This window comes from Ailuropoda melanoleuca, chromosome 6 (genome assembly GCF_002007445.2).
Source record: "Ailuropoda melanoleuca isolate Jingjing chromosome 6, ASM200744v2, whole genome shotgun sequence".
NCBI lineage: Eukaryota > Metazoa > Chordata > Mammalia > Carnivora > Ursidae > Ailuropoda > Ailuropoda melanoleuca.
In genome coordinates this window covers 130051436-130069990 of record NC_048223.1, presented here as the reverse complement: position 1 = coordinate 130069990, position 18555 = coordinate 130051436, and the positions used below count along the sequence as shown (strand labels likewise).

Below are 18555 nucleotides of genomic sequence, written 5' to 3'. Positions count from 1 at the left end.
GGGAGGGCTGGGGGCAGGGCCACCAGCAGCGCAGGCCGCAGAGCGGGGGCCTGCCCACTGGCTTCGGCACAGGTCTGAGGTCCTACAATCCCCATGAGCTGTGCTGACGATCTGAGCGAGCATTACAGACTAGTGAGCTGGCCACCAACCGGCAAAGCAAGCTCCCACAATACGGAACGGGGGAGGGGGAGTGTCACTTTTCATCTTTTTTCTATAATTAAGGGAATGATTATTTTGACATCATTCAACCAATTGGAAATACGAGCTAATGTTTATAAGGCAAACTTTCTGGAGAAAATCCTCTAACTATGAAACACAGAATTGTCATAATTAAGTACAACATTAGAGTTTGCTTTAGTGGGATGTCACAGGCCCTCTATCAAAACAGACCAGATATGGGGGCGCCTGGGTGGCACAGCCATTAAGCGTCTGCCTTCGGCTCAGGGGGTGATCCCGGCGTTCTGGGATCGAGCCCCACGTCGGGCTCCTCCGCTATGAGCCTGCTTCTTCCTCTCCCTCTCCTCTGCTGTGTTCCCTCTCTCGCTGGCTGTCTCTCTGTCACATAAATAAATAAAATCTTTATTTTTTTTTTAAGATTTTATTTATTTATTTGACAGAGATAGAGACAGCCAGCGAGAGAGGGAACACAAACAGGGGAGTGGGAGAGGAAGAAACAGGCTCATAGCGGAGGAGCCCGACGTGGGGCTCGATCCCATAACGCCGGGATCACGCCCTGAGCCGAAGGCAGACGCTTAACCGCTGTGCCACCCAGGCGCCCCTAAATAAAATCTTTAAAAAAAAAAACAGACCAGATAAAGGTCTCTTTCTTTCTGAAACAGTAATTAAACTTAATGATTTAAATGAGTAAATCTGTTTTTTTAAAACAAGACTCTTAAAAAGCCACACAAGTAACCAATGCACCCTGTGCAAGCCCCCGACCCCTCCACGGCAGACACGCGTGGATCCCGGAGAGAGGAGGCCTCCTGGGCACGCAGCCCGTCTGCACCGGCTCCCAATTCAGAAGAGAAACCTTGACGAGCACCGGCGTCTGCTAGCGACACGGAGAGGACGGAGCTGTCTGCACTCGAGCCCACAGGCCCTCGGAGGCGGCTGAAGGTCTGCGAACGCTCCACGCCCGACGAGGCTTTCTCCAGGCACCTCTTGGGACCTGGGCTGGCGCAACCCTTCCATGTGTCTCATGGACGCCAGGTTGCCCAGAGCTCATACCCACCACTCCTGCCTCAGCACGGACAGAAATACCAACTTGCTGCTGGGGGGCTGCTGGGGGCTGACAGGGGCCCACGTGCCCTGTGTCAGCGGCGGAGTGTCTGGGGCGCAGCTGGGGCTTGGTCGACAAGCTAAGTGGAGACCAGACGCATGCCAGCACTTCACCCTGCTCTCAGTGTGGGCACAGCGACCTTCCCGGCTGGGCGGAACTCACAGGGCCTCCTGACAGGCTGGCACAGGCCGTGACGAGGCGATGCCCCTTCTAGGCCGAGTGGGAGCGCCTTCCCCAGGACGCGGGAACACCCTGAGGGAAGGAGGCTGGCCGCAGCGAAGTGTGCGGTCTGGGGATGGGACTCTGGCCCCTGGGGAGCCTGGCCGCACCCCTCCTGCTGGCGGTGGTCTTCGGTGGTTTCAGGACGTAGGGGGTGTGCTCTGCCGTGGTTCCCTCCGGCCCCTTCCAGGGCTGGCACCATCAGTGCTGGGGGCGCCCCTCCCAGACCGGTCCTCACAGGACCCGTGTCCCAACAGGTGCACCTGGCACCCGCGTGCACGCACACGTGTCAGTCACTGGCAACCAGTTTTCAAAAAGGCCGCCAGCCTCCAAAAGCACATCCATCACCATCGCTGTCAGGGATGAAGGGCGGCAGGTGGGTGCGCGGCCGGGCCTCGCAGAGACGGCAGCGCCTGGCACTGCTGTCACTCTCTGTCACTGCGGCCAGCTGAGCGTTCCAGCTGCCAGTCGCCACCGCACAAGGCATAAAACATACCCTCAGAGCGGCTGGCCGGCAGAGCTGGGCGGAGGCCGCGGTAAGAATCGGCTTCGTGATGCCCGGCCCATCGCATGGCACGTGACAGTCGTGTTTAACGTGTGTTTCAGTTACGGCTCTGGCAGTGCTGGCTTCGATCACAGGATGGTCCTTCCAGTTCTGCGCTGCGAGCACGTGGGCATGCGTGTGCATCTGGGACAGGATGCTGCCAATTCCCGGGGAGCAGGGTCCTCTCACTCTGCGCTCAGTGGACCCCGCTCCCTGACCGCTCTGCCATGACAAGGTTTCCCCGTCCTGCCCGGGCCTGACTGACCCCCACCCTGGGAGACGCCCCGCCTGGCTCCGGCCGCCGGACGGACAATCACTGCCTGTCCTTCACAGCGGCCGCGGCCGCAAGCTGCTCACTGGCCCCTCATTGTTTCGGAGGCAGATTGAATTAACCTCTGATGACTCCTGCCAGTGCGCTGGGAGGAGCCCCCTCGCCCTGGTTCCAGGGAGGCTGACCCTGCCGCTCTAGGTGGGGGACCGGCAACCAATCCCAAAGCCAAGTCAGGCAGCGGCTTCTCAGGGGAGCGTTCCAAAGGAGAGACCCGCCCGGACGGACAAAGTGACTGAGTGGCTTCCACATGTTGCCGTCAGGCAGGAGATGTGTTCCCATCTCGATTCCTCCTTAGGCCTTCCTACCACACGCAGCTGCGCCACTGTCCAGGGCATTGCTGGTCAGCAGCCACGCTGATCTCGGGCAATCTGAACACCTCGTGTGGGCTCCTTCTCCAGAACCCCGGGTCGAGGTTGGCACGGCCTTCTCCTTCTGTCCCCAGGACCCAGTCTGCAAGCACTGAATGCGGGTATCCACAAGCGGCTTTTCCAAGAGGGGTCTGCTGGGGGCAGTCTGCCTGTCCACCCGGGGGAGAGGAGGAGGGACAGCGCCAGGCACAGGCCAAGGCCAGTGGTGGACAGCGTGGGTTAAGTCCCACTGCTTCCTCCTGACCTGTGTCTTTCCTGGGCCGTGCTGTGGTTTGGAAGGACAGGTCGGGCACCCCACTCAACTCCTCAGGACCGCAGAGGGGCAGAGAGCACTCTGGGCCCCTGGTGGTGGATGGACAGAGGACACACTGTGCTCATCCAGGACCCCTCCTCCTGGCTGCCCACACCCCAGTGCCCACCCAGGGTTGCACCTTCTGCCCTGTCCACACTGCCAATCTCACTGATGCCCCCAGACCACACTTGAGAACCTAACAGGACCCCTTGCCCACAGGAGACCCCCTCCCAAAACATGGCTTGCTGGCCTCTGGCTGACACTAAGGTCCCAGACACAGCTGCATCCGAAACAGGGCTCTCCTGCAAAAGGCAGGTGCTTCTGAGCACAGGGTGTCGGGAAGCACAGACGCTCTGGAGGACGCTACTCTCAGGTCGCTGTTTCGACTCCCAGGGGGCAGGGAATGGATGGAAAGGCACACTGGGAAGAGCAGACAAGGTGCAGGACTCAAGTGCCCCCAGCCAGCTGGGCCTTGGGGCCGTCCCACCTGCTAGGCAGACCCGCCCCCACAGCTCTCCTGGTACCCAGGCTATCACCACGAGGGCCAGGCCCTGCGTTCACCCCAGGGCACGCGGTAGGCATGCAGGAAATAACCGCCGGACAAATGAGGAAGAGACACTGGCTTGGAGCAGTCTGCCGGAAAGTGATAACCAGAATCGGAGTATCCGACCCACCCATGGGCGTCTGTGAAACAGAACCCACCCACACAGCCGCCGAAAACAGCACAGAGCCCAAGGACCCACAGGACCCCGTAGCCTTCCAGCTCCTAATACAGGGCAGCCTCCCACGAGGGTTCCAGAAACATCGCGGCTGTATTGGGGTTGCCCCGGCACAGTCCAGGCCGGGAGGTGACACCAGCCACCACGCCCACGTTGCGTGAGAAGCCCTGGCTCAGCAGCGCCAGCTCAGCGGGCGTCCTGGGTGTGCACCTGCCAGCACCCGTCACCCGAGCCGGTGCGGGCCGCGGGGCTCCGGGGGACGCCGAGATGCTCCAGGCTCAACGTAACGCTTCCCAACACAAGGCCTGGAGCTCTGCAGCCCCGAGGATGCGTGTTTCTAACGAGCTCCCGGGGACGCTGCCCGACAGGAAGTGGTGCCTGCCAGTCCCGCCATAGCCTCGCTAGACGGTTAATTTGGAAGGCTATTGACAGCGAAGTGAAGTGGGTCAGAGGCCTGGTTGAGAGTGGTGGGCCCTGAATCTGCACTCGCCAGGGCCGGACTCTAGGCGCCCAGGCTTCTCGAACACGTCTCCTCCACCACCTTCTTGAGGCCTGACCGCGGGTAACTCAGGGTCAGACTCTCTGGGTTCCCACAAAATTTCTACTCATTGTTTTTACAGCGGAAACCCTCCTAAAAACCCATGTCATTAGCAGATTCTGATTTTCCAAAAGAGGTGCTTACGCAGTATTTTAAAATTTGGTGACTAAAGATGGCTTAACTGAGGTCGCCGAAATTAATCACCCGTGAAAAAAAATCTGTTCTTTTTCAGTTGAACTTATTTTTAGATGAACCTTTGCCAAGAAGTGTGTTTACTATTTAGCATTCAGTGTTTCAAGTGGAGCGGAGACATGTCGTTCTGGCGTTACGTGCTGTCACGCGTGGAAGAGGGCTCCCCCCAAATCTGTGTCCACCCAGACCTCAGAACGTGACCTTATTCTGAAGTAGGGTCTTTGTAGATGTAATTAGTTAGGGACCTCGAGATGAAACCAGGCTGGATTTCGGATGGGCCCCAAGGCCAATGACTGGTGTCCCCATGAAGGGACAGCGAGAACGGTGTTGGGAGAGGCCACGTGATGACGACGAGCAGCTGAGAAGCAACGGCACTGGTGCTGCACCGCCGTCAGGAGCGCCTTCTGTGACCTTCCGAGGCCTCCCTGCACCCTCCCCACTGCGCATCCCGGGCGTGCCCGCTCTTGGCCTGATGTGGCTTGGACCTCAGGGTCCCAGGACCTGCAGCTGCCTACGGGCCCTGTGCCTCCCCAGCCCCACCACCGTGGGGCTTCCTAGCGGAACAGTCAACAGGGACCCGGAGGGATACGTAGATGCATTTAAGCTAGGACGTACTGGTAATGCATTTATTAACTGACCTCCTCGAACGAGACACCACACAGATGCACATTTATTACTTTTCCCGGTGCTTCAAACCATACTTGGCACCGACGTCGCCCAGACGTGCAGGGATGGGAAGGGGCAGGTGATGGCGTGGGAATGGAGCTTCTCTCCATCTGAGCTCCGAAAGGGCAGGTGCCCGACCTTCCTGTGTCTCCTCGTCCCCTGCCCTGGGGTAGCTGGGCCAGGGCCAGCCTGACAGAAGACGAGGCTGGGGGCCAGTGCAGGGCCCTGTGGGGTCAAGGAGGGGCAAGCATATGTGCACTACTCCACTTCTTCTGAAAATCTGAATCCTATCCTAAGAATAGCATTTCAAATCATTCCATCTCTGTGTCAGTTAATTTTGATGGGAAAGTCATCAGAATGAAGATTCTCCTTTACTTTCCTGCAGGAAGGGGAGGGGAGAGCTGGGCAGACTTACTGAAACTAGTAGCTCAACAGACATCGATGCTTCTCGATCCTGAACCTTCATGGGCAGCTTGAAGATTCTTGAAGCTCCTTAGTGATCTTGAGAAAAATGTTAGCTCTTAGGAGAACCTAGCCCAGTTCACAAGACAGTCCCTCCCGTCAGCTGGGACCACTGTGTGCAGGAGCTCCTTGTTTTTGGACATGGGCCGAGCTGCTGAAGGCCACGGAGCAGGGGAAGGCGTCGGAGAACGTACCTTTGGCGTGAGGGCCACGTTACATGACAAACAGCACGCAGTGTCCTTTGTCAACCCGTGGAGTGGCCACCAGCCCCCAGCCATTGTCCCGGAGAGCACGCAGCACACGAGCTCAGTTCTGCACACTTGCTTTCCCAGCCGGCAGGCAGGAGGAAGTGTGGTTCTTCAGATAGGAGGCCCTAATGCGCCAGTGACCCCACGCTTCTGGCTCCCATTGCCCCCGTGTCCCCTGCCCTCGCAGGCCAGCTTCCCAGCTCAGCATCTGCCAGGGAAACAGCTGTGCTGCAGGCCACACACCCCTGCAGCCATTCCGGACACGCAACTAGCAACCCCAGCCCGAGCCGGAGCAGCTGCCCACTCCTGGAGTACTGGTTTCACAGGGAAGAAAAAGCCACGTTGGACACTCCTCAGACCTCTTTGAACGCACAACCTGCTAGACAGCTTAGGTCTTTCGAGGGATCTTTCCTTCTCTGCACACTGCTCAGCTCAGGGAGGAAGCCAGAGGCGCGAGCGAGGAGCTGCTCTGCCCAGTAGGCTCACTGTCCCGAGCGCCAGTCAGAAATGCCCCTGCGTAGAGGGTCAGGATCTCATAAAAGTGTGGCTTTTCAACCCCCAGTGGCCTGAAATTAACGGGGGTGGTGGCCTTTGGCGAGGGCACCCGGGGCCCTGACAGCATCAGACACGGGGGCACATTTCAACAAGACAGATGAGCTCCCGGGCTCGCTGGAGGGCTTGCGATCTGATGGATTTGCTCTCCACCCTCCAAATGAGGAAAGAAAACTAGCAGAACCAAGCGAAGGATTTCAAATTCCTGTTGGGATTCACTTGCCCACCCGAAATGCTTGTGGCGGGCAGCCCCGCCTCCCGCAGCGCCAGTGCCCCATGGTCTCCCAGCACTCGGTGCTCGTCTCGTCCAGGCGTGATGGCCACATACCACCTGAGAGCCGGCCCAGCGGGCTGCCATCGAATTCATTAAATTATGAAAGAAGAGAATTTCAACACATCACGCGTCTCTTGTCAACCACAGGGAGCTTAGGAATGAATGATGGACAGCCCACCCCCTTGGACCTCAAGGAACAACTTCTGCAGAGGACGGATGATGGACACGTGGCAGTGTCTGTGCCGGGAATGCCGACGGGAGGGGACAGCTTGGACGGCCCGCGTGTCTCCATCCGGGGTGCACGGCGCACCTGGTGTGGGCTGCCGGCCTCCCAAGTGCAGGCATGCGGCGGGGGCTGGGGTGGGCTCCCCTCTGCTGCAGCTGGTACTGGGGCTGTGGTCACTGCTGCACGGGCGCAACCTGGAGCCTCGGCCCTAAGCCGGAGCCACACGCCCCCTTTCCCCGCTGCGGAGCTAATGCTCCGAGGTCACATGGCTGGGACGGGGCAGCGCCGAGGCTTTCCGTCCGCACCTGCTCGTAGTGGGGCATCCCACCAGGGGCCCTGTGGGTGCACCCAGGAGACACATGGCCTCCAAACCCCCAGGGATCGAGTGACATCCACAAATTTTTCAGTGAAAGACTGGTTTCCAGGGATGCCCAGGTGGCTTAGCTGGTTAAGCCTCTGCCTTCGGCTCAGGTCATGATCCCAGGGTCCTGGGATCGAGTCCCGCATCGGGCTCCCTGCTCAGCGGGGAGTCTGCTTCTCCCTCTCCCTCTGCTGTTCCCCGTTTGTGCCGTCAAATAAATAAAATCTCCAAAAAAAAAAAAAAAGAAAGAAAAAGAAAAAGACTGGTTCCCAGCACTTGCGATGAGGAAGCTGGAGAGCAGCCCCCAGCCACATCCGCTTTTCAGCGGCGGACGACAGGACCTCACAGCAGGACACGACGTCTCCGTCGTTGGCAATGACCACCCGAGCAGCTACACGGGTGTGCGGGCCTCTGTCCATTTCTATTTCCCGGTAACAGCCCCCTTTTCTGTTTTTTTTTTTTTTTAAAGATTTTATTTATTCATCNTCTGACAGAGATAGAGCCAGCGAGAGAGGGAACACAAGCAGGGGGAGTGGGAGAGGAAGAAGCAGGCTCACAGCGGAGGAGCCTGATGTGGGGCTCGATCCCAGAATGCCGGGATCACTCCCTGATCCANGCAGGCTCCCAGCGGAGGAGCCTGATGTGGGGCTCGATCCCAGACCGCCGGGATCACGCCCTGAGCTGAAGGCAGACGCTTAACCGCTGTGCCACCCAGGCGCCCCTCCAGCCCCCTTTTCGACAGTAAAACGTCTTTCTGGGAAATATTTGCCTTAAACACGCGCAGTGGGAATGGCAGGGCTGAAATGGCCCGTGAGGCTCTGACTCTGCGGCTTTTGTTAGACCCCTGACTGCGGCGAGGGCTCCCGACGAGGCTGGGCGCAGGTGCCTACCTCCACCACGGACTTGGAGTCCAGCCGGAAGTTGAAATCGCCAAACACAAAGTACGACACTTTCTCGAATCGCTGGTCGATGATTCTGGGAGGAGAGAAGGAGACAGTGTTACCACCACGCCAGGCAATCAGCCTCCTTCCGCCACGTGCCCCTTGCGGGCGGCTTCTACACGCTCCCAAACAGCACGGTGGCCATGCCGCACGGCCACCAGACGTGGGAGGCTCTCTCCACACGGACACGTGCGTGTTGCCAGCGCATCCTCACAAGTGGGCCAGCGCGGCGTGGAAACCACATCTGGTGGGAGGTCCAGCCCACATGCGGGAGGAACGAGGGCCAGGTCGGGGGCTCTCGTGGGGGGGTGAGGGGCACAGGGTCGGGATGCAGGGTAAGGACTGCGGGCCGGGGCCTCCACCTGGTGCCTACATGACTCCTTCCCGGTGCGACATACGCTTGAGCTCGCTCTGAAATTTCCAAGTTTCAAAGGTATAAAAGCACAACTGCATCTTTTTTCTAAGCAAAGCACTGCTTGCTTGGAAACATCTTTTCCACCTATTTTAAATCGAGCGTGATCCATTTCCTATTTTTCCAGTGAGAAACACACACATGGCAAGTGTGTGACAGCCTACGTGTCAGCCAAAGCTTCTCCCCTCACGGCAGGGCACGAAGACTGCTCCCTCCACCCGCCCCAACAGGGCAGCAATGCGATTAATGATCACCATTTGCTTCTGGCGGCAAAGCAAAGCGCTGGTCACTTCCGAAGGGAGAACAGACCGCGAACCACTGCTAACTAGACAACCCGCAGAGCAGAACGTGTGCTCGGCACAGAGGAACGGACGGTCAGGGAGCAAGGCTCCCACGTCACTGCCTGGCCGTGGCTCCACTCACTTGCTGGGACAGAGCTATGAGGCTGCAGGGGCACGGGGTGGGGGGCATATCTCAAGATGGACTAAAATCAAATGTCGCCAGGCAGGCAAAGGCCAGGGGCAAAGTCTTAACCAGATTAACTTGGAAACTTCCATTGGTTACCAAGAAACCTGGTGCATCTCCAGTCCACCCAGTAATGCCCCTCCGTGACAGCGGTGTCTGGGTCAGCCTGGATGTCATACTTGGGTGCCGTGTCCCCCTGCCTCAGGCGCCGCGTTCCCCTGGACTTGGGCGCCGCATCCCCCTGCCTCGTCCTCCTGCCTTGGGCATCGATTACCGCTGACTTGGCCTCCTCACTTGATTCATCAGCTTGAGAAACAGAAGAAAGGACCAAGTACAGGACCATGTGCCATCCTGCCTGGCTCTGCAATGTTCTCCTGGGTCACAAGAAGGGTCTCTGCAGGCCGTGGCTGCTGCCTTCCTGGCAGTGAGGGGNGGGGCTCGGGGTGGGGGGGGCACGTGGGGTCCTGGCATCCTGGTAGCTCACAGATGCCTAACTGCGTCTGTCAACACTCTGTCAATCGTCCCGTCCGCAGGGACAAGCTGCATTTCTGCTTGAATCTGCACCCCACGCACCCTCCACGCCCTCACGAGGACTCACGAGGCCGCCCGCCTGGTCAGGGACTTGTTGAACCTGCATTTTCTGTTTCAACTTATTTCCGGCCTGTTTTTCTTTTCAGTTTCTCGCCGCTTTCTTTGTGAATTCCAGGAGCCTCCCTGGACCCGCTGAGAATGCACCTTCTGGTCCGTGGCGGCTCCCTGAGCCGTGAGCGAGTGTTCACCCCCATGCGGGCAGCATGTGGGCCCCTGGCCGTGCATCCTCCCCGGAAGGCCTGCCCATCCCCGGGCCGCGGATGGCTCCCCTTCTTCCATTTTTACAGCAGAGCTCCACTGTTAGCCTTTAATCTGTCTGGAATCACACTGTGACGTCAGGATCTCAGGGTATCGATTTTCTTGGCGGTCGATTGAACGCTGTTTGTTCAACATTCGATCCTCTTCCTAGTCCGTTTGTGCAGCACGAAATTCCCCGAATCACACGGGCCTTTCTGAGGCCGTGAGTTCTTCCCCGCAGACCGTCACCAACCCCCCAATACCTGCAAGCAAGGCGACTTTCCGCGGGGACGCCCTTGCCATGGACGATTCCGTCAAGCGCGTCTCTGCTGTTTCCATATTTTTCTCCCATTTTACTCACTGTGTCATCTTCATCTAGTTACGTTCTACAAACATCCTGTTTTCCTTTTTAACTGGAATAACTTTCAATTTATACACGAATTTGAAAATGAAAGACATATTTAACAGTTCACTGATCAGCGCAGATGACCAGCCGTTTACTTGCTATAAACCCTTCGATCGAGGAAACACAGCTCGAGAATAGAAGTGTCAGGGGTGCTGGTGGGGTGTCTGCTGACCCAGCCACGGGCTCGCCAGAGTGCCCAGGTCCACCGCCACCCCTCCTCCCCACCCTCGCCCCGCACGGGACTCCGTCTGTCAGCAGGAAGCCCACCACCTCTCCCGTCCTGAAGAGACTAAAGTTTCTGCCGTTAAACATCCTCAGAAGAAACAACTCCTTACACAACATGTGTAGGGCGCCTAGAAAGGTCTTCAGAGCGTCCCCACATCGGGACCCCTGCAGCATGGGTTTCCCAGTCACGGGCCCCACGGACACGGGGGTGCAGTCAGGTGCACAGAAGCTCCAGCAGGAAAGAAGGCTGCAACGCATTCTGCTCTCACCAGGTGCCTCAGCCCCGAGAACTAAGGACCCCTCACATGGTCCTGGTGCTGCCGCGGACAGGCCCTCCTGGGGCCAGGCACATAAGGACAGAATACAATCACTGCGGCTCAACCACAGTACTTCTAAAACGGCATCATTCACAGCTTATTACAGGGACTGACTGCTGTTTTCCGAGGTCACAGAGACACCTGTTGCCCCTGAGGGCACCTGTCTCCCGGAATTCCCGCAGGAGGCGGGCAACCAAGGAGGCACAGGGTCCCCTCGGCAAAATGCAATTCTGTGTGTTGTACCAGGAGGTGGCTGCTCTCTGAGCCTGGCTCCACGATCCCGCCAGCCTGCCCAGCCTCCCGTCTCAGGACCCCGCTGTTACCCCCATGCTGCGCACCTTCCTCGCCTGCTTCTCTCCAGGCAGCCCACTCATGGTGTGGCTCCCTCACCAGAGGCAGGGCCGCCTGGCCAGGCTGGCTCCGTGCGCATCATTCCGCCAAGGCCTGGAGACACAAAGGCTGGGTGGGCGCCGTCAAGGTCAAGGGGGTCTCTGGGGTCAGAAGGAATGCTGTTCACAGGACGGTTTCCTAACGCTCATCAGCTGCTTACACTGGGTGCTGGCCAGTCGCTGGGAGCGGGCGGGGATGTGGTGAGCAGAACGTCAGCACAACGCCTGGGACCCCCCGGGGGCCGCGCACCCCAGCCTCCTCCCAGCCAGCGCCCATGATCTCATGCCTCTCAAATGCATTTCTCTTTTCTTTCTTTTTAATTTTTCTGAGAAAAGCTAAATCAAAGCACATTCTGGCTTGCTCTTGCCGAAGGGAAGAGTGTGGTCCTCCCTGTAAGGGGCAGAGAACCTAGCTCCGTCCGCTACACAGCACAGGGGCACTGACGTTCCGTGAGGAGGCTCCACGGAGAACGCGACCAACAGGTCAGACTCGCGACCCTGCTCTCTCTGCACTTTGCTCCTCTTGGGATTGCGAGCACGGAGCCTGAGGGAAACCACGTGCGCCCGCAGAAACGTGACGCAGGACATGCATGTGTGTGCTGTGTACGTGGCGCACACACGTGTTCCGTACGTGTAGATGTTGCACCCGTGTGGGGCGTGTGTCCACGGGTCACGTGTGTGTGCAGTCCATTTCTTACCAAGGATTCTTCCTCCGTCCCCACAGCTTTAGGAGACTAATCAGGACAGGGAAGGGCGTTAACAGGCGCCCGTCAATTCCTAGTGTTTCCTGAGCCAATCTCTGCCGTAAGAAACGCGATGAGTTCTGGTACGATTTGCTGGAAATTGCCACCACTCTCTGTGCCGGAACAAGGCAAGCCCTTCACATTTTCTGGGATCAATGAACGTTCCGAAGGCAGGGGAAGCCACTGGCATCACCAGGCCGCTCTGGATCTCTAGCTCACATGGAGGTCGTGGCAGGAGCAGCAACTCCCCACAGAGGGGACGATGGAAACGAAGGAAGTCAGGTCCAAGCCTGAGGTTCCGGTGGGAGAAGACAGTTTCCGGGACAGCAGAGACCCCGGGCTCACAGGCACAGGGCCTCTGGGGGAGCGGGCGCTGGACACGGGCCGCCCATGTCCTCATGGGGCTCAAGGCAGTGAGCTGAGTGGATGGTCCCAGCCTGACGGGACGGATGGCTGCAGAGGACGCAGGCAGCCGGCGCCCTGGGAATGGACGATGGAAGCAAACTGTTGGCTAATCGGACAGCAGAGCGCGTCGCGCCTGCAGGTAAATCCCTGCACTGAATAAACTCGGAAAAGCTCCAGGGTGTCCAGTAAGAGGAAACGCTAGCTTGCAAGGCTCTCCTGGATGGCGGGCCTTTCCCGCCCCCACGGCGCACAGGATGCCCACGGCCACACCAGCCCTGCCCCCGAGGGAGCTGCGCTGCTGCAGGGATTCTGTCCACAGGCCTGGATTCTTGTAATACTATCATTAAAAACCTAAACTTTATCACATTTCCACGCCCTGCTCCTTCTGATGTAATGGCCTACGGTCATCAATAACAGCCACCATCTCCAAGGGTTGCATGGTGGCGTGAGGAGGGGGGCCGTCGCGGCCGAGGCAATCACCTGAGTGCCGGGCCCGCTGCCCTCACGGCACTCACTTTTAATTTCAGTATAGTGCCATTTGGACCAAGAGAAAAAAGTTGTTTTAAAATTAATTACCTTGTCAGACGCTATTATGATTAAAAAGTAGGCCCACATCAATATCAGGTGCCTAATTCAAAAAGAGAATTACAAGAAGAGCCATACAGATCAATCTTTTAGGCCTTGAAAACAGAATCTCGTTCTGTTTTGACAGGCGATTTCATTATGTGACAAGCGACACTGACACGCGCTGTGTCACAGAGGCCCGCACGCGGAGGACCGGGCTGCGCACCCGTGCCTCGAGGAACCAGTGATGCCCACCCTCTCAGCACGGAGACGTTGTTCCCTGAAGGGACTCGTGGCTTCAACCGTCAGACACTACAGCATTCCTGGCTGGTGGCCTCGGCCCACGTGGCACGGACAGCGCCAAGGATGCGCAGACTGCGTGTCGCCCCCGAGAACCTGGTGCGGTTTGGAAAGCAAGAGGGACGCCAGTCGGAACGCTCCAGCGGGTCCAACACCCCAAGATCACTCCCTTCCCTTCACTTTGCTCTTTTAATTACGGCACACGTGGAGTTCACACAGGAGCACGAGGTGACCAGAGTGGACGTTCGTTCCTCGGATCCGCAGGCATGATGGCCTCTGCGCACGCGGCTCTAGGCAGCGGACACCAGGCACAGCGGTGGTTCAGCGCACAGACAACTAAGCTGCCCTGGCCGAGCAGACCGTCTGCTTCCCCTTCCGAGCAACGGACGGACACGTGTGGAGCGTGTGCAGGGCCAGCGGTCCCCACGAGCACAGTCCCCCAGGCAGGACACCTGCCAGCACCAGAGGGCCTGGGACGATGGTCCGTGCACAGCGCGTCTGAGGCAGACACAGGGAAAGGGATTTCACGGAAGCACAAAGGGAACAGTCTGCTCAGAGGGCCTGGGCCAGCGTCCGGCAGGCACAGACACCTGACCGTCCCCTTCGTGTCAAGCAACGTCTCCAGAAGCCGCCTACCTGAGGGGCCTCAGTGACGGCCCGCTGACGGCTCAGCCATAAGCACTCAGTGCGCGACACACTCCCCAGGGCTGGGGCGTCTTGCAGGCCTAGTGGACGGAGGGTGTGACACCTGAGGGGCCCAAGGTGGGGAGCTTCGTGGCTCTGCACTGGGGTGCAGTGGCAGGCATCCCTCAGACCATGGGAATTGTGTGCTGGGGCCTCAGCGCGTCCCTGGCTTGAGGGCAGCTTGCTGTTAGTGCTGGGGGGCCCGGGGGGGTACGTGAACCCTCAGCCACAGGTGTGGGGTTGGCTGGACCGGCTACAGCACAGCTTGGTGGCACAGGGCCAAGCAAAGCTCTAGTTGGTGACACATGAGTCACGACGTCCATCGTCTCCCATTACCTCCCACCGCAAACTACTGCCACATTTCCAAAACTTGCCTCTTGTCCTAGCAGCTGGAGGCCTGAGCCAGCTGTTAGCAGGAGGCCGTGAGGCCCTGTTGAGCCCTGAACAGTACCTCTGTCCTCAGAGTCTCAGGTCGAGGCCCTGACCCCCGTGCGGCTGGCCACAGGTCGGTCACACCACTGGGAGTGATGAAGGTGAGATGGGGTCCGAAGGCTGGGGCGCCCTTGGGAGCAGACAGCAGCGTGCTCTCCGCCTCGTGCGGACATAGAGACCAGGCAGCCACGTACACGCCCGGAGGTGGCTTCTCACCAGGATCCAGCGAGCTGGCCCAGGATCTCAGAGCTGCGAGCAGTCCATGTGTGTTGTCTGAGCCACGGATCTGTGGCACTTGGCACAGCAGCCCGAGGTGACAAGACAACCCGAGCCCATGGGGGTTGCTCACAGGCCCCGCCCGGGCCTCAGTGTCCTTGTCGTGCACTGTGATGGGGCTCCCCATGCCGGGATTTTCCAGAGACCAAGTCCCTGCTCCTGCCACCCACTGTCCTCCAGCAGAAGCGGGGGCGGGGGGGGAAGGGGGGCTGGGGCGGGGGGCGGGGCCGCGGGGTGGCAGCGCCCCGTGAGCCCCGGGCTGCAAATCGTGCATAGGCTCCTGGCACCAGTTCCCGGTCTCACACCCTGTAAATAGCACTGAGACAGTGAACATGGGTTTTCCACACTGAGAACCGCCTCTCGAACTGCTCAGGTGCCTCCACGAACCAGACCGTGCACACAGAAGATCCTCGAGTGTCCTGAAAAGCAACCTTCGCTACAAGCGAGCGCAGGTCACACGTGCAAGTGCACACCATCTGCGTTCCCCAGACCGGCGTGAGCACGGATGCTGCCAGGCCGAGGACGCCAGCGGGCTGCCGGGTCGGAGTGCAGAGGGGCCAGACCACAGCTCGCGACATGGTCCCATTAGCAAATGCAGAGAAGAAGCCAAGCAGTGGCTCAGCACGGAGGCGGTCAAGGCAGGACGTGATGCGCGATGCTGAAGGTGTGGACGGTCTCTGCGGAACGCGCCCGGCGATGCTTGGGAATGCGCAGCCACGGCGCTCACAGATGCTCCCACGTGGGACGGTGCAGACTGCAGGCGTGGGCGCTGCACACAAAGGCCTGCCCGCAGTGTAGATGGAACACACGGACGGGGCGGGGGCCTGCCCGCAGTGCAGACGGGACACACAGACGGGGCGGGGGCCTGTCCGCAGTGTAGACGGGACACACGGATTGGGCGGGGGCAGCCACACGTGGGTCAGGAAAGGAAGATGGCTCAGGACGGCAAAGGGAGTCTTGACGACGCCGTTTCATTTCTTAACAGAAGGACACACGAGAGAACACAGACACACAGACGTGAGTGCTGACGGCAGGGCACACGCTGTCATCATGGTCTCCTACACTTTCTGGATGCTTGAACTTGTTTGCAGTGAAATAAAACAAAGGCTGTATCACAGACATGTCGATCGTCTGAGATGTACGGAATAACAAGCTCATTTTGCTGGGACTGCAACTGGACTTCACACGCCCTTGCTGGGTGCATGCCTACCTACCACTGGGAACACGCCGGTGGCCCAGAGCCCACGGGCTGAGCAGGGTCGAGGGTGCTGGCCTGTCCGGCCCCGGACTCCATGCCACATCAGACCCAAGACAACGGCGACCTTGGCCTCCGGGCTGACAGACGCCTGAGTGGACGTGTGGACATCCCGCTCCCCGTGGGCACTCGGAGCGGGAAGAAGGTGGTGAGAAGCAGCTCTGAGGCCGGCCGCACGGAGGGAGTGTCCCGAACGACCCAGGTCCTTAGCGCCGTGCTCGCCTTTGCCTAGAGACGCAGCGGCTTTTCTTCTCCACGCTGAACAGCCAGGCGAGTTCTGGGAACGGCCCGAAGAGAAACGTTTAGGCTGGAGGGGTCTTTGAGCAGCTGACAGCTGACTGATGGCCGCCCGGGAGGCCACAAAGGGGAGCGGTGCGGCGGGACGCATCACATCGCCTCTCCCTGGGAAACTAATTGCTCCCAATTGTTCCGAGCAACATTATTTTTCTGGCAATCATTTCCTCTGAATGCCCAAAATGAGCATGAAACAGCTCTTTTGCCTGGACATAAAAGTTAAATGTCCCAATGTTGATCAAATTAACTTGAGCGCCGGGACAATGGACTGTATTTCTGAGAAAATAATGGGGGGACAACGGGGCGCTTCATGCCAAGATTTCACAGTTGTAATGTAGAATGTTCTGTTGAACTAGGCCAGGCCACGTTTCAAAGGGGAGACAGAGAGCCCTGTCACTTGTGGAAAAAAATCTCATTTCACGGCCGAAAGCTTGGGGAGCCGTCAGGAAGTTCTGGCGCTGGCGGCTCAGGAAGGACCACGCTCCGAGGTCTGTGCTCCAATTTAATCCGCAGGATGCGCCCCAAGTGCTGAACTGTGTACGTGGCAGTCGGCACAGAGGTGCAGGTGCTCCCGGGGGAGGACGGGTCCCCAGGTGCACATGGGGGCCCCAGCGCCGCCCGCCTGCCAGACTGACACTCTTCTTAATCGGGAGATGAAAAGCAAAACATTCATGAATTGCACCATAAACATTATGATTATTATTTGTAACAAAACCTGAAGGGCCCGGGCTGCATTAACAGTGACGTCTCAAACAGGAGTCCTTTCCAGGTGAGCCGAGGCTGGGGTCAGTGTCCGCACAGGGGCCCACCCTGCACGAGGGGCTCTGTGGAGCTCACAGTCGGCACTGCTGGGGCGTCAAACACTTCTGGGGAGTTTGCACACTGCAGACAGAGTTTGTCTCTTGGGTTTCTGTAAATAAGTTTTTATTTTGGAACAATCTGAGATTTACAGAAGGTTGCACACGTGGCACTGAGTGCGTCTGGGTCTTCACCTGGGCTTCCGGCCACCAGCGCCGGGGCACGGCGAGGCCAGGCTGCCGTGACACGTCCGCCCGGGTCTGACGCCATGGGGAGATGAAGCTGGGACCAGGCAGGCTCCCCTCTCAGGAGCCTCCTTGCTGTCTCCCCGCGTCCCCACAGAGCACGGCAGACAATGCTCCCAGAGGTTCCCAACGCCGTGAATGGGGCACTGTTGGTGGCAGCGTCCATTCAAAGGGCCAGCGTGGCATTGTCCTCCCAATCGGCAGAGCAGAATGCAGTCTGCTGGTGGCTGCCAAAAGGTTAGCCGTCCCGATGAAAGGACAGCCCGTTATTCACCACTCCTACAGAGCTGCCCTTTGTGCTGCACGGCCCAGCCCTGCATGGTGGAGGTCCGGATCTGCGGCTGGCTGAGCTCCCCACAGAAGCGATTCATGGGAATGCAAAGTCGCAAAAAAGTGCCCCGAAACCCAAAGGCTGCTTTCCCGGAGGCCATGGAGGAACGGGAGTGTGGGGCAATGACACATTTTAATGGCATACCCCACTGACAACCTGACTACAGTCACCAAGACCAGACTGCTCAGGGTAAGTCCTGGCCCCCAGACTCCGCGGGAGGTCCGGCAAGCGGGTGCAACCAACACAGAACCTGTCAGGCCGGAAGACCCGCACATGGCCGTGTCTTGGAGCAGGTCCTGGCTCCCGGGCCGTGGGCTCACTGTCCGCCCACAGCACTCCAGCCAAGCAGCTCAGTGTGGGGAGCCAGCCCGTGGCCCCCTCGAGCTGAGCCCCCCCAGAGGGCCGCTCCCTCACACCCGACGCACCCGCACATCCCTGTCTTCCTGGCCCCCGACAACTAGACGGCCGGGCCAGTGCCCACCCGAGTGTTTCGACCTGCCCGGGCAGTTCCCACAGCAGACGTGGCGCTGCGGAGGCCTGCATGTTGAGGGGTGGGCTTGGGTGAGAACTGGAGCGGGGGAGCCCTGCCACGGCCGACATGCTGGGATGCAGCGCCAGGACCCACCCGGCGTGCCCAGACCTCAGGCCCTCTATGCCCCTGCAGTACCCCAGGCGTCAGTCCTACATCTGAGCCTGGGAGGCCGGGTGAGGCCCCAGAGTGCCGCCACCACAGAACTGCTCTGGGCTGAGGGCCAAGGCCCTCGGGGGCGGGGGAAGCAGCAGAAACAACCAGACCCGTGTCTTCCGCGCACGGCTCCTCCGCGTGGACCTGGCAGGTGGCGGCAGGAGCCAGGGTCCCTGGGGTGACGGCCGCCATCCCACACCTGACAGCGCAAGGCTGAAAGCCAACTCCATGCCCTGGTGCAGGGGTGGGGTGGGGCACGGCCCCCGGGGAAATTTGAGATTGCCTGGGC

At 59.2% G+C, this 18555-nt stretch overlaps 1 protein-coding gene across 12 annotated transcripts in view; it reads right to left on the bottom strand.

The window, feature by feature from the left end:
• The window catches only part of INPP5A (inositol polyphosphate-5-phosphatase A), a 185927-nt gene that overhangs the window by 32232 nt on the left and 135140 nt on the right, over window positions 1–18555 (bottom strand). For all 12 annotated transcript variants that reach the window (XR_004626325.1, XM_034663480.1, XM_034663474.1 and 9 more), the window contains one exon: window positions 8162–8246. Coding sequence is in view for 11 of the 12 variants with exons in the window: in XM_034663480.1 (XP_034519371.1) it covers window positions 8162–8246 (85 nt within the window). In the remaining variant the exon portion in view is untranslated. The remainder of the gene's footprint in view (window positions 1–8161; window positions 8247–18555) is intronic.